Source organism: Notechis scutatus, chromosome 3 (genome assembly GCF_049901735.1).
Source record: "Notechis scutatus isolate UNSWTSFEM ecotype Mainland chromosome 3, rNotScu1.2, whole genome shotgun sequence".
Lineage (NCBI taxonomy): Eukaryota > Metazoa > Chordata > Lepidosauria > Squamata > Elapidae > Notechis > Notechis scutatus.
Window position 1 is genome coordinate 144,708,440 of NC_142011.1, and position 16,424 is coordinate 144,724,863.

Below are 16,424 nucleotides of genomic sequence, written 5' to 3' on the forward strand. Positions count from 1 at the left end.
TTCTCGAGGTCTGATGGCGCACTCTACCAGAAACGCGGCCACTTTGGCTGCCTGGGAGACCCAAGCACCCTTGGAGGAGATCTGTCGTGCGGCCACGTGGACATCTCCGTCTCCTTTCATCAGATACTACCATTTGGATTTCTTTGCCTCGGCAACTGCAGCCTTCGGCAGACGGGTGCTTCAACGAGTGGTTCAACAGTCGGTGTGATGAGCCGGACGAGGACCCACCCGTGGACATGCAAGCTTTGGTATGTCCCATCCTGGGCTCTCGATGCAGCATGGAGGAGAATGGGCATTGGTAGAAGTTACCCTGAACGCCCTTTCTATCTATGCTGCGAGAGAGCCCAGCCCCTCCCTTGATTCGTCCGGAGAGGGTAAGTCATATTTCTGTATTCATTTGTGCTTTCAGACACACCTTTCAGTCTGTCAAGTATCTTCGCCAAAGCTGGGGTCTCTTCCGGAGGCTGGCTTTTATATCTTAGTACAGACTCAGCTAAATGACATCATAGGAAGGAGTCAACCCATCCTGGGCTCTCTCGCAGCATAGATAGAAAGGGCGTTCAGGGTAACTTCTACCAACGCCCATTTTCTTGAAGCAGAGAAGACATGGCTATTGGCAATGCCTTTCTGGAAGTCATGCAGTAAACAAGTAGAATGAAATCTACATTTGGAAGTACCACGTCTTCACATAAGACTTTTTACTGAATTAATGAGATGCTTCAGCATGCCTCCACTGTTAGATGCATTTATAAGACTACATTATATTAAATTATATGAACTTTGACTCTGACCTTTTCCTTGAGGGCCCTTCTTCAAAATCTGAAGAACTAATATCATTGGAAGTTGAGGATACTTGTGATGCATCATCCTTCTCGTTCTCTAGCTGTTCAGACCCTGGCCGTAATCCTTTAGACGGTCCATTACCAAGGAGTCCTGTAATTAAAAAAGCAAAAGCCTTAAGAAAAATACTCATAAATCCACTCCAAAATACACTAAGGATAGCCAGACACACATACACACACAGAGAGAGGAAAAGAGACAAAGAGTTATATTATAGAACCAGGAATCCTTTTTCTAAAAATATCAACTGTATAAAATGTAGCCTAATATTGCTAAATATATTTAATGAACCTATTATATTGCTTATGTCCATTATGTATCTTATCTCAGTTATATCTTCCAATCTTTTCACTCAATATTTTAAATCCTGTGAATGTTGAGACTATGTGCCTTCTGAAAATGTAATTGTGACTTTCTGCCCAAGATGAGATTTTAGCCAGATACTTCCTGATTCATGTTTCATCTCATTTTATTGAAATACCTTAGGCCGGTTAAGTACAGTAAAATGTCAACATTACAGACCTCAATTCACTAAATTTTAGATGTAACAGATAAAACCTGAATTTTTATTTCACCCCAAACAATGGACACCTATTTTTTCATATTACAGGTAATCCTCAATTTATGATTGGTTGCATAATGACTGTTTAAACTTATGACCCATCTTCCAAGTTATGACAACCACACCACCCTCCCTGTCACATGATCTTATTTTGGGAGCTTGGCAGCTGGCTCACATTTACAACACACTGCAGCATCTCATGGTTACATGACTGCTTTTTGCAACTAGGTTGAAGAATGCTATGTGCCAATATATTTTCCTCTATTTTAAGGATTAACACAAAGCTCTTTAAAACCATGAGAAATAAAATTAAAACTTCATGATTACCCCATTTGTTTGTGATTCTTAATGCGGAGAACAATAAAACAAAGTGTGGTCTTCACCATCAAAAGTTTTGGGATCCTGTTCTGTTCACACATGAAAAACTGGAGAAAATCCGAATTTCCATAATTCTAAAACACATTTCAATGTGATAGCATATATGAATAAAAAGCAGAGATGCTCCCTCACCTCTTTTCTTTGTTAATTGATTTTCTTTCTCCCACTTTTCACCATATCTTTATCTCCATTTAACACAAAAGATAATAAGCGGTTTCAGCCCAACACTGGCAGATTCCGGAAGCACACTTGGGAAAGATCACTTTGCACAGGTCTGTCTCACTACCTATACACACAAAAGCCATGCCTCTTGCCAAATTTATACTTACCAATGATATAAATGAACTGTGTATGCATGAATTGAGCTCTGTGGTTGCTAGGAGTTGTACATGACTTGATGGCACATATTCAATCAATATTATGAACGGATATTTGTCAGCTACAAATGTATGCCTAGCAGATTCTATGACCAATAAATGGTTGTAGCCTCACAACTCAAGTTACATTTTTAAATAACATACTTGATGTCATTTCACAAAACGGAAGGCTGCCTTTTATCGTTAGGTGCATTTTTTGTGATAAACAGAAACATGATGTAACAAACAGTCATTAAAAAAATAACTTATTCCATGGTGCTCAAATATTAATAATTGTTTCAAACATTTGCTAAGAGGAAGGTTAGTTTTTTTAAAAAATAAAACGTGTTAAATCTTAACAGTCTCAACATTCCTGTTTTCATTTATTTCCATACTCCAAAAATCCATCCATTATTCATATATCGCTGAATTTTGGGCCATAGATTATTACATTTGGCATGTAGACAACTCTCACTGTCCACAATCTAGTACATTTATAATTGATTATTAGAAACGAGACTTCAATATATTGTGGGAAGGTTTTCGCAGTCTAGAGGCAGCGTTAAAACACAGTAATGTGACTGAGAGTCCCCTCCACCAAGATTGTAAAAGATTCAGACAGAAGAAGAAACAAACGTCACCACATGGTGCAAGAGAGGCAAACTCTTAACCACCAGCTGATGAGTTGCTTTGAAGAAATGGTGGGCAGCTGCTGCAAGAAAGCCACATGATCTCCTGCGACTAGGTTAACCCAATGAAATGTGAATAACTGAGCAAGGAAGAGGGAAAAAATACAGGTACATTTTACAGAACCAGTATGGCAGGAAGAGGGAAGAGGCCTTATGGACTGAAGAGTAAAACCACAGGCTGTGGGTATTAACCCCAAATTTCTCTAGAATCATTATTTACCGTTTCATTATTCACAGTTTTATGAAACAGAAACTCTGTAAATATTGATTTGCCACAAATTGGGAAATTAACTAAAAATCCAACTTTGTCACCTAGTATAGCATAAGGTATTTCACGGAAAGAACAGCATCACAATCAGAATATAAACAACAAAACTCTTAAAACATCATCAGGGTTTTTCTTTTTGGACTTTTTGCATGAAACATTAAAAAATTGAAAACAATACATGAGCTTGATTAGGAAAAAAAAAGTAGATAACAGAAAAAATGAAAGTTATGTTGTAACCATAGAATAAAAGGCCAATTTAAATATATCTGTTTCAAAAATAAATTGGAAGTCACTTTTTGTCTTTTTCTTTTTTTACCCTGCACTTTTGGCTTTGCTTTATCTTTCTTTTTTTTTTTTTTTCTATCTTGAAGTTTTTGTTTTTATTCTTTCTAGTTTTTTAAAAAAATCTAACATAGTTATTTTTTGAAAAATTCTAAAATATTTATACGGCATAAAGTATTTTGCGACGTGTACCTTATTTTCATACCCAAGGAGGAGCCCATCTGAAAATCACACTTAGGAGAGGTCAGGCTGATGTGTAGTTATACTGGAGAGAGAAACTCTCTCTCCAGTACTTCCTTTTACAAGCATCCCTCAGTTATCAGCCCATAAAACTGTAACTAATTGAAGTTTATTTCAGGCTTTAGCTGAACAACATTTAATTGCAATCTGGAATATAAACTGTGAATAATCCCTATGCTTAAGTAAAGCCAAAGCGCTCCTATGAAAGTAAGAATGGTCTGAGAAACCAACAATAACTTTCAATTGTTTCAGTGGTAGTTATAAATTCTAGTTACATATTGAAATCTTTAAATAAATGTAATTGGAGTATTTTTCCATAGGAAACAAATTGTCTTCAAAAAAAAATCAGTTTAAGCTCCATCCCCTTCCTGTAAATAGCCCCATAAACATGATGTTCTCATGAATGCCATAAAGATGGTCCATCCCTTTTGATAGTCCCAAAGCAGATGTCTGGAAAGGGAATACTTTTGCACTTGCGATGGTTCCCCACAGACTTTGTACCGTACACAAGATCTATAAGAATGCAGCACTTCCCAGTAGACATTTGTCCAGCAATGGAAATATTGGAATGGTGAACAAGTTGAAAATAAAATTAAAAGCACAAGGTGAGAATGCCTTGGATACAGTTACAACCTAAATTTCTTAGTAATTCACTGTAATACATACAATGTTTTTGAGTCAAAACCCATTTATAATGACAACATTGTCTTCTGTAGGTTAGATTTTTAAAAGCCAATTTAAAATTTATTCTGAAAACAGAATAGATTCCCCTCTCGAGGAAGTAAAAGACTGATACTCCAAGACAAAAATATCTTAAGCAAGAAGCTGCAAATAAAAAAGAGAGAAGTTATCATAAATTTGTCCCCATTGATCAGATTATGAAGTGCACTCAAAAGAGAAATAAATCAAGTTATCCAATTTAAATTCTTTCACCCTTTCATAATACCTTCTGTTGTCAATTTGTTTTCTTTAAAAAATGTCATCACAAACAAGAAGCTTTTCCCTAGAGTTCCTTCTACCAAAACTCTTCATAAAACTGAAAAATAATCTTTGGCGATCATGAAAAGCTATTCCTGTCTTGTTGATGACAACCAACATAAAAATGGATTTTAATTTATTGTTTCCTTTTTCTTTGCAGTTTAAAAAAAAATGTTGTTGGTTAAATTTACAGTTAACAAACTCCAGGGAAGTCTAAATCACGTATATAATTTGAGGCCCTGTAGTTATTTAAGTAACCTTTATGAAAGAATTGCTTTTATTATTTTTTCCAAGACTAATATTTATTCTGGAGAAATGCCATGCTAACATCCAAGCTATATGAAGCTTATATCGTCAAAAAAAAAAAAAAGAGTTCTGTTGGCTGTTGCGTTTACTTGCACTTCTTTCCTGACTTCAATTTCAAAATGTTTACAATACTTTTTAAAAAGAGCTGAAAATGCATTTCCTTCTCTCCGCCCCCCCCTCAAAAAGCCCACCCCCAATGATTATTCTAAATCTTCCTATGTTCAAGAGAGCCAAACACTACCAGGCATTACATGCATGCTTTACTTTTTCTGTTGAAAGTAACACAGACTTCTTTTTCATTATTATGTCTCTAGGGGAACTTTGTAACTTGAACCTTTCAGCATTGCCTTAACTATAATTTAATTAACAGAATGTCTGCAGAATTGGGATTTATCTCAAGAACCTGTTCGCACTGCTTCTGATCATCCAAATCCGAGCTAGGTTGTTGTGTAACCAGTAATAGTACTAAACACAAAATTCCAGCATATGATAGGAAAGGGTTAATTTCCCCACTTCTACTTAAAAGAAAAGCTTACTGTTTCTTCTTGCCCTATAGAAAAAACTCCATCCCTTTGGTTGCATGAATTGATTTAAAAGAGTTTTACCTCTTTTACCTCTTTTATTATCCCAGCTTTATAACCAACTTGCAAAAAGAAAGATACATGGAAGCTGAAGTAGAATATAGCATACTGGGATAAAGAAACTTGTATTTGAGAAGCTTGGATCATTCTTTTAATCTACTTCCCCTTGTAAAATGGGTCAGGTCTATCCTCTGAAAAATGCTGCATTTTGTCCAACTACCATTCTTGGACATTGGAGTTGGCAGGAAAGGGAAAATACTCAGAGAGTGGGTCAGTATAAGTTTTTAGAATATTCTTTGGTGGTCGTTTGAGACATTTTCAAATTCATATGCCCATCTAGTCAAGTGTATTATTATCTGGAAAAGGTGGCATCTAGGCAAAATTCAGGAAGCACAAAAAGACATTGTCTATTTATTAATTTATAAATGTATTTATTTATAGATTTATAAGGCTGTTCAACTCAGACAATGTGAATCTGGGCAGTGTACACATAATAATAATAAAAAAAGAAAACTAAATATCATTTATAGGTAGTTATTGTCTTACATCCATTATTTCAGCGACAATTATTCCAAGTAGTGATGACATTAAAAAATGGACATATGACTGGTCCCCTAGAGCCATCACATCATGATCATGTGATCAAGATATGAACCCTTGGGTGCTTGCCCCATAGTTATGTCATCTCAGGGATCTTCAGTCACAAGAGTACAACCTTCCCTGCCAACTTCCACAAGCAAAATCAATGGGGAAGCTGGCAGGTAAGATCAAAGTCACTCCCAGCCCACAGAATGCCCTGACTGCAGGCTTTGCTGAACTTCCTAAGCCTCCCCCAAGTCACACACAGCCTGCCTTGAGCCTCCTAAGCTCTAAATTCATATGTGACCTCTACTGGGTCTCCCAAGCCCTCTCTCAATTTGAATGTGCCCTGCTCTTGGCCCAACTCCTTCATGGACTTCACTGAGCCTCCCAATTCTTCCCCACCCATCTTCAGTTTGCATACAGCCTGCACTGGGCCTCCCTTGGCTTGCAGACAAGTCTGCCTTGGGCCTTTAAGGGTTTCTCCAAACCCCCACAGCATTCCCCTCATTACCTGGAATTCCTATCGCTTCACGCTTAATAACTCATGCCTCTTGGGTTGACATCAGTTGGGACTGCGGTTGAGAAGCAGTGCCGTAATATAATGTCACAATTTACAATTGTTTAGTGATAACAATCCCAGTCTCAGGTGCTGTTACAACCCCAGGACTAACTGTACGTCTAACAAGCAATACATAAATACAAAAATGTAAATTGGAGAACGAGCACACAAGAAAAGAATCACAGGGGAGAGGGGAGTTCCCACCCAACCAGCCCTTAAGATCTGAGGGAAGAACACATTAAGTATAGCTAGACATTTTACACTCCCTGTCTTGCCCCTGTTGGAGTCTGACTCCGAGGGAGAGGAGGAACAGCCAACAGGGAGTGGAAGTGTGGTTCCAGAGATTGTGGAGGAGGCTGGGAAGTCAGAGGAAGACCCAGGCCCATCCCCTCTCCATCCTAGGGCACGAAGGGAGGAGAGGATAAGGGAGAGACGTGAATGGTGTGGTCTATGGGGGAGGAAAGGGCCTTGATCTTCTTCATGGGCTGCAGCTGTGAGAATTGGTTTAAAGGACGGACATGGTATGGACCAGTGCCAGAAACAAAGCGTGGAAATATCTCTAGTCTGTCGTTCCTCTCTGAGTTTGGCGTCCTTCCCAATGTGTGTTCCGATATCTGTGGACGTCTTCAAGCCCTTATCTTGCCTGGTTCCCTTAATTGCTTCAATGTTTTTACTCTTTATAATTTATATTATAAATTTTTAGTTTAAACAGCATTTCCTTCTTTTCATAACTGCTTGTGGGGAAGTTTTTTGTCTCCAGTCAAGGATATTTGGAGCTTTGAAGCAAAGTGAAGGAATTAAAAGGGGCTTCAACTGTTTTTGTGACTGTGTTTATTTTGTATCCCACCCTGAGTCATCACACACCCCTTAGATAAGAGATACAACTGGTCTGCTTGTACTGCCCATTCCCACTTGGCTATTTTAAAAAAGGAATCTGGGAATGGGGCTTTGAGATCCATAGAGAACATTTTAGAGGGCAAAATCTTGCTGGTGGAATAAAGAGAGATCTGACAGATTTGCTTTCGTGGTAGATCTTGGATGCTGCCTTGCTATTCTTGCAGCTGTCGGTCAGGATTATCACTGCTACATGGTCACTTAACCCTCATTCCATGATGAGGAAGATGCTTCAGGCTGCATCAATCTTCTTTCCTTCTCCTGCCACCTTGACCTGGCACAACTACCTCATAATCAGCCTCGGCTTCCTGGATAGGAAGCCATGACTTTTATTAGAAGGCAGAATATTAGACTGAAGGGAATAAGATTCTTCCATGAGACGAGAAGTAGCTTTAAGCTCTATCTCCTTGCTAAAAGAAGAAAAGTTAACTTTTTTTCCTTTTTGCCTCTATCACTGTGACTGTGAATCAAAACGTCTGCTTTTAATACACTTGGAAAATTATTTGGTCATATAGAAATGTATTGTTTCATATGAACTATAGCTTTTGTCATTTTTAATTACATTGTTTATTTTTTAGAATGCACTTATAAAAAACAGGGGAAAGGTTTTGTTTTTAAAGAAAATTAAAACAAATGGAAAAGAAGGATTGAACTAGTTGTTTTCCTCATATCCAAAGTCAAATAACAAATAACACTGAACTCAGCAGAAAAGTGAAAACATTACCAACAAAGCAAGGGAGTGGGGACTCTTTCTAAAGACATTTAAAATACATGAAGTTAAAGAGTTAACCCCTTTATAAATTATATACTAATCATCAACTATTTTTGTACCAAAGCTGAACTCAATCCAAATCCAAATAAATCCATTGCAAAATAATAAAATATGTATTATGCAAGTGTATGTATAGAGCTATTCAATTTTATAATTACTGTAGCAATACTCAAAAGGTCAAGCTTCTGCGGATATCTGGAATCATAAAAGTAATTATATGACTTGGAATATTGGGGATTTAAAAGAAAAGAAAAATAATGCACTCTTGTAAGAGCTAAGAGCTAACCTGAGGGACCCCATCAGTGGAATGATCTGACAAAGGGCACTGAAAATAATAACCAAAAGATGTTCCTTTGAGGATGATCTTTTGTCCTCATAAAAGACTCGCAGAAAATTATTATATAGTATCTATGGTTCAGGGAATAGTGGTCCTTTTCAATGTTAGAAAAGGGTGGTAATGGAATATATGTCTGTATGTGTATCAGACTGGCAATTATTTCTATAAAATCTGATTCATCAGATTAAACAAGATGCACCAATGTTTGTGCCACTAATACTTGAATGGACAAGAAGCTGGCATGGATTAATAAATTCAATAGAAATAGAAAGTCAAATATAATATAGTACTTTATATTTTAGTAACAACTTTCATTATTGCTACAGTCTACATCAGACAGTAAAGAAAGTCTAAACTACAGGAACATAAACATGAAATATTGTTAAATAGTACCTACCTAGCAATTAATAATTCTTTAAACAGGTGCTGTTGTATTGACAAAGCAAATCGTGCAGAGCTTAGCAACGGTATCAGAAATTGTACTACATTAATTGAACAGTAGGTATTGTAAAATTCCTCTTACAATTACTTCCTGCCTTTATTGTTCCCAAGTTATTGTATAGAGTGGGATTCCCTATAAAACTACAATAATTTACTCTTGTCATCTGATTCATACAAACTAATATTTGAGAATGTTAAATTATCCCTCCAGCAGCACTGCTGGTAATTCTGCTTTATTCTGCTGATACAATTTACCACTGTTTCGCCTTTGTGCAGGATGAGCTCAGAACATGCTTCAAACTTTTTGTAATTTATAACCATATAAATATTGCCTTCATCATCAGATAGCAAAAAATATGAAGTTTCTAGCTGACCTCCAAGAGCTAGGTATATCAAATTATTTAAATAACCATGTATGCCACAAATCTTTCCTGTTGTTTTCATTTCTTTAAACACAGTGGAAGTAACTTGTACTACTTCACACTGGTTAGGCACAAATGACCTACTGCTGAACCATTTAGAGCAGTGGTCTCCAATCTTTTTGGAAAGACAATTTTTCCACAGACCAAGGAGGGGAGAAGGAGCACACAACCTAGGTCCCTCACATATACAGTTTAGACAGTGATATTAGTGCTAGGGAGCAGCTGCAAATACAGATGAAGCTTTGCTCACTCACCCACCACCACTCACCTCCAGTTGTACGGCCCGGTTCCTAACTGGCCACGGACCAGTCCTGGTCCTTGTGGCCTGGGGATTCGGTATCCCTGATGAAATGTCCTACTGTTTTTTCTAGATCAAAGCTCAACATTAATTGAAAATCTATTTTTGAAGATATTCTCTGACTGACAAATATGAGACATGGTAAGAATTTCAGTGGCAAGCCAGTTAATATTTGTAGAAAGAAATAAGTACAGTAATTAGCTGGGCGAGTTACTTTAATCTAAATGAACGTAGAAAAAGTATGTGCTCTTTTGTGCTCAAAGTTTCCTCAACCCTTCTCCACTAAAATCATATTGCCAGAACAGCCATTATAATATAGACATTGAGTGAGGAAGGCAAATGCATGTCACAATGAAAGCCCAGCCTATCAGACGAGCGAACAGAAGCATCATCCCAATCAATGGATGCTCTGAACAACTCATCTGGAGAATTATTATGTGCACCAACTTTATAACTTTGATTTTTTTTAATTAATTAAATTTATAGGCTGCCCAGCTCTATCAAGATTTCAGGCAATATTGATCACAATCAATACTCTATTTCCAGCTACTTTCTCCTAAATGAAAATTTAGGAGAATAAAAAATTACCAACTAATAATAATGAAATTATTACAGTATTCTTTTTCCCACCCTGGTGCCAAAAATGTTTGTAAAAGGGGCCACTGTGGTTTGATCTCTATAACCCTAGAAATACAGTGCCAATTACAAAACTCTATGTCACTTGGTAAAAGCTGATGTGAACAACTACACAAACTATACAATCCTATTTATACTGATATCAGTTGGAAAGACCGAACTTGAATATAAACAACAAAGAAAGATTCATTTTCCTTCTGTTTTTATACCAAGGTCATGTATACCAAGGTCATCATCATCAACAACTCAGAAGTTCTAGTTCCCAACATATTTCCCTCAGTCATGTCTAAATATTCATGTTTGAGGGAGGAAAATGGTTCTTTATCAGAGGTGGTATTCAACAGGTTCTAACCAATTCTGGAGAACCGGTAGCGGAAATTTTTAGTAGTTTGGAGAACTGGCAAATACCACCTCTGACTAGAGATTTTACAGTATCCTTCCCCTGCCACGTCCACCGAGCCATGCCCGCAGAACCAGTAGTAATTTTTTTTTAATCCCACCACTGTTCTTTATCTATGTAGAAAAGCCTAATTAATTCAATGTAGCAGGGAAAATAATCAGTTTTCACTGAAAAGCTTGCCTGCTTGCATTCAGATTGATAATACTTACCATTTTGTTTTGTAAAAACTAAAAATATATATTTTCTTAGTCACAACAAATTCATAGATATTTCTGGATGCACCTGTGTTGGCTAAGAAATTTTCCTGATGTCAGGAAATTCACTCCCATTTCAGTGTGATCTGCGACATGCATTGCACAGCCTTTTTGTTTGTTTGTTTGTTTCTTCTGATAAATTTATCTTTTGCATAGAAAGTATAGTTTAAGGTAAAGGAAATTTGGCTGCTGCATAGACTTCTGAGTCTATGATTAAAAAAATCATTAAAAAATTGATTTTAAAAAGCATAAGCATATTTTAAATAAATCCTTAAAATATGAAAGTTTGAGAGAGACATTTAGCTCTTTCAGATATCATGTAAATAACATTGGACTTTTCTTATGATAAGCCACTTGATACTGAATTGATATGCTCTTCTTCTGATGTCATGTCAAAAGGTATTAGCTGATTATTTTTCCAGTCTGCAGAATAGTAAGTGTATACATGTGGATACACATAGTTACTAAAGAAGTTGAACATAGCATAGCCTGGTTTTGTTAGGTTGTCAGAGGGAAGTGATCAGCAAAACAAAATTGGGTTAATCATGTATCTTGAGAGATGACTTTTCTCTTCCTGTTATGTATCTTAGTCCAAAACTGTCATAAAATCAAACTATCACAGGTTCATTTTGTTTTGTATTATTCTGGGCCACAAGTGACTTGACACCAAAAGGGGTATGTTTGTTTTAGTTAAAAGCCAAACATTATTCATCTAGGTTACTGGGGCATGTTTCATTTGAAATAGCCACCACAGTTTGGCCACCTCATGCTTTGCTTATTTTATGAATATATTGGATAGTTGTACAAAATTGGTTTCATTTTTCCTGTGTTGCTATAAAAAGCTAACAGGAATTTTCAGCAATGTGCTGTGATAACAAACAACATAGCAGCAGCCAATTACAAGGCAAGCTGCTCTATATGAGCATTTCACCACATGGAGCAACTGCCATATAGATATTATTACAAGCAGCCATTTTGTGAGAAGCAATATTGGAAAACAACAAGATTAGAGCTGTGTAGCCCTTTAGACTCAAAGGCACAAACTATTCTGGAGCAGAAGGAAGCAAGCATAGCATATGTGTACAATACCTTAAAGCAGCTAGATCTTTCCCCAGGATCACACAGTGATTCTCCCAAAGACACATTAGTTTAAGAAGATGCAAGTGGTGGTTACATTAATACCTTTAATGTTTCACTGTTGTCACCTTCCCAGGCAAACCAGGCAGGAGAGACAGCCAGATGAGCTAATTCTACTTTATTGGAAGGTTACATTAAAAGAATCTTGTAAGTTTGAAAATACAAATCTCCCACCATCACTTTTAACAATCCGATGCTTTAGTGTCGGCCCTGAAGCTGGCATAGATGTAGCCATGTTTTAGCGTAGCCATTTCTTATTCTTTGCTTTTTCTAGGCATTCTATTTAAGGGTTTAACACTGCTTCAGGCTTGCCACAGTCTGATAACAGGAAAAGGGGGTTGTAGAGATAAGGGGGAATGTTGTAGTCTAAATAACATTTTTTCCCGTGGGAACTGAGGGTGTGACTGCAGGTGATTAGAGGTGGTTTGGAGGCATCGGATCAGATAGACTGAGAGCTGATTGGGGAATGTGACTTTGGGGGGTAGTTTCAAAAGTTTGCTTTTTATTGGGTGTAAATCCGGGGTGCGATCAGAGCCAAATTTACACCTTGCATATTTGATATATTCCTAATAAAATGATCTTTGAAGAAAATGCCTGGGTTGAACTTCTCGTTACTGGGAATGTATTACTTGGAAGCTTGACAGTTAAGATTGGATCATTTTTAACTTTCTTTGCCCATTAAAGCTGTGGTTTCCTCCTCCTTTTATCTGATTGTTCCCTGGGCAGCATCTCTTCCTCATATCCCTCAAGGTCCTTCCCACATACCCCATAGCAGCTTTTAGTCTTTCTATCTGAAACCATGCAGAGATTTAAAAAAAGAGGCTGTAGAATCTGTTCCTGTGTAAGTTTTTTGTAGTTGCCAATTCTGATTCCCCCCAAAAATGCCCTGAAGTGAACTGAACATCTGCTGGCACTTCTTTAAAGAAGCAACACCATTTTAGGGGATTGAGCAGCTGTTTTAATGTGTCGCCAAAACACATTCACATTTTTAAAATTTATTTAAATATTTATATGATTGTCCATCTCACAATACTAACCATGAGTAGAGTACATAAACCTGCATCCCATAGTGCCCAAAACAATAATCCCAATCACAAAAAGCACATCAACAGCATCAGAGCTCGTGTAACCTTCTGACTCAAAGACAGCCAGGTTTTCAAACTAAAAAAAGTCAAAAAGGGCCATCTAGATCTCCAGGGAGATGTTGCTACAGAGAAGGAGCAAGCCCAGAGTCCTACAAGCTGACACCGACAGAAGAAACCTGAAGCATGCTTTCTCTGCTAGATCTGGTGGGCTGAACAGAGACCATGGAAATGAGATGAACCCACAAACAGTTTGGTATGTAGGACTTTATAAGTGACAGGCATCTTTTGTAATTGCAGTCAAAAGACTACAGGCAACCCATCCAGATTAAAAACCAGCAGTGTCATATGAACATAATGAGAAATGCTAAAAGTTACTGGTGCATTGTTTTCAAGGGCAGCTCCATGCAAAGATTATTACAATAATCCAAACATGTCTGAACCCAGAGGCATTTTTAATTATTTCAAAGCACTATGTAATTTTACTCTTAAAGCTTACTCTTAATAAAATCCACTAAAACATACTCCACTAATCCTACCAGAGCCAATTAGGGTACTAACTCAAAACCAACAGGTAGTCCTCAATTTACAACCATTCATTTAGTGACTGTTCAAAGTTATAACAGCACTGAAAAAATGACTACTTTCACACTTTATGACTATTACAGCATCCCTATGGTTATGTGATCAAAATTTGGGTACTTGGCAAATCCCAGGGTCATGGGATCATCATTTGTAGCCTTCCCAGCTGGCTTCTGACAAACAAAGTCAATGGGGGAATTCAGATTCACTTCACAACTGCAGGGATTCGCTTAACAGTGGTGGCAAAAATGGTTGTAAAATGGGGCAAAACTCACTTCATAACTGTCTTGCTTAGCAACAGAAATTCTGGACACAACTGTAGTCGTATGTTGAGGACTACCTATATTTAGGTTTTTTATTCTCATTAAGCTACACTGAAAGACACTAGAAGTGCTAAATAGAAATATTAGGAAAGACAAGGAGATAAAAGGGATGGAAATAAGAAAAGAGGAGTATAAATTGCAGGCATTTGCAGACGATTTCGTTTTTATATTAGAACCTCTAGGAATAGGACCCAAGTTAATAAATAAAACAGAGGAATATGGGAAAATGGCAGGATTGAAAATAAATAAAGGGAAAACTAAGATATTGGTAAAAAAATATGACAGAGAAACAAAAAAGGCAGACACATACAATCAATGTCATGTAATTCTTCCATGAGGTTAAGGATAAAATTGAAGCTCTGATCAGACAAAGGACCTATCTAGTCTGGCATTCTGTTTCTCACTGATCAATCAGATCCTTATGAATGACCAGGAAGATTTTCCCCATTATTATTCTCAATAACTAGCCTAAAGATACATGTTGTCTCAGATGTTTTAGTCAGCATGTAGTAATAGCAACAGAAAACCTGTTTAAACTGGCAAGTATCACTTCATTTGCAATAGCAAAATCTGTGTAAAAATATTTTAAGTCTCTTTTGGGATATGTTTGATTATCTTGACTTTCAACTTTTTTTTAATCAGTCCACATGTGTTTAGTCATTTTCTTTCATAAAGTCAAAGTTTATTTTAGACTTCCTTGGAATGTCTTCAACTTGGCACATGAAGCTGTGGTTATTATTTTCAGCTGCATCAACAATCCAATCCAATGTCGTGATAGATGCCAAATAGGATTCATCCAGGATTACTTTCCTTATGATGATTCCATTTATAACTGATCTATGACACAGACATTTATGGTGTCAAGTAATTATAACTTTTTTGTTATGACTTGAGCATGCATTTAATAGATCTTTGCAAGTTATCTGACAGCATTTTATTCACAAAACAGAAATCTCTCTGGATTTGCTTTTCAAAGCTGCAGCGTATCCAAAATTCTAAAACTTACTGTTTAAACACCTTTCCCTATGCTTCTTCCTACAATTCTCCAACAATATCCATATGGACAAACATCATACTACATCTAAATAGCCTCTTCACACGTTACTATAAATAATATGAGAAGAGGCCATAGGGAAAACAGTTACTATGCAACCATATTGTATTATCTTCTCCTCTTATACAAACATAATAGAAAGGAGGTTAGGGAATATTGATTCTAAAATAGCAGGAAAAATACAAATAAGTAAAGCAAAAATCAATAACTATTGTCATACTAAGCTAAATTGGGCTGCATTTTTCTTTACTAGACATGTGGCTTAGGAAACTGCACACTTAGAAAAACACCAGACTTGGAAATAATTTCTTACAATAATTCCATTTTAAAGCAGAAAGATAACTTTAGAAGTTTCATACAGTTGTGCCAATAAAAGTGCTGTATGTATCTACAAATAAAGTTAATATCTTCAGTAAAACTGTAAATTCAGTCTGATATCTATAGTCTTTCTCTCTAGGCCAGGGATCTTCAAACCTGACAGCTTTAAGACTTGTGGACTTCAACTCCCAGAATTCCTCCTTTAGTCATGCTAGCTCAGGAATTCTGGGAGTTGAAGTCCACAAGTCTTAAACTTGACAAGTTTGAAGACCAGGCAGTCCCAGTTATCAACTATGCATGAAGATAGAGATCAACTCAGGCAGGTCCCAGTGGACCTTAAGTATATAAGTGTTATATACTTTTGGAGCTATGTAGAATATTAAGAAAGGCAGATTTAGCACAGCAAGTTTAGAATGTAGTCTTAGCAGAAGCAAAGACATAAAGAGTGTAAATTGGATAAAATTTGTGCCAGGATGAAGCATCATCTGTCTGGATGAGAACATAGGTTCCATTTTACACCTGGAAGGTATGACAACAAAAAACCTCCATGATGTAAATGAACCAACCTTAAAATCAGAAAAGGAGAGTAATATACTTTATTTATTATCTAAAATCAAAGGTGAGACCAAACATATAACCAATCTGTATTTTAAATAAGCGACAATACCAGACAACTATTACTCATGACAGCACAGGGGAATACAGAATCACAGTGAGCCTGAAAACCTGACTGGGAGAATTAAAAAGTGCAGCATATACAGGTAGCCCTTGACTTATGACCATAACTGAGCCCCAAATTTCCGTTGCTAAGCAAGACAGTTGTTAAGTAAATGTTGACCGATTTTATGACTTT

The 16,424-nt window shown here is 36.8% G+C and overlaps 1 protein-coding gene across 1 annotated transcript in view; it reads right to left on the reverse strand.

The window, feature by feature from the left end:
* The window catches only part of JARID2 (jumonji and AT-rich interaction domain containing 2), a 228,448-nt gene that overhangs the window by 84,911 nt on the left and 127,113 nt on the right, over positions 1-16,424 (reverse strand). The window contains exon 3 of the mRNA XM_026670006.2: positions 792-933. Coding sequence (XP_026525791.1) covers positions 792-933 — 142 coding nt within the window. The remainder of the gene's footprint in view (positions 1-791; positions 934-16,424) is intronic.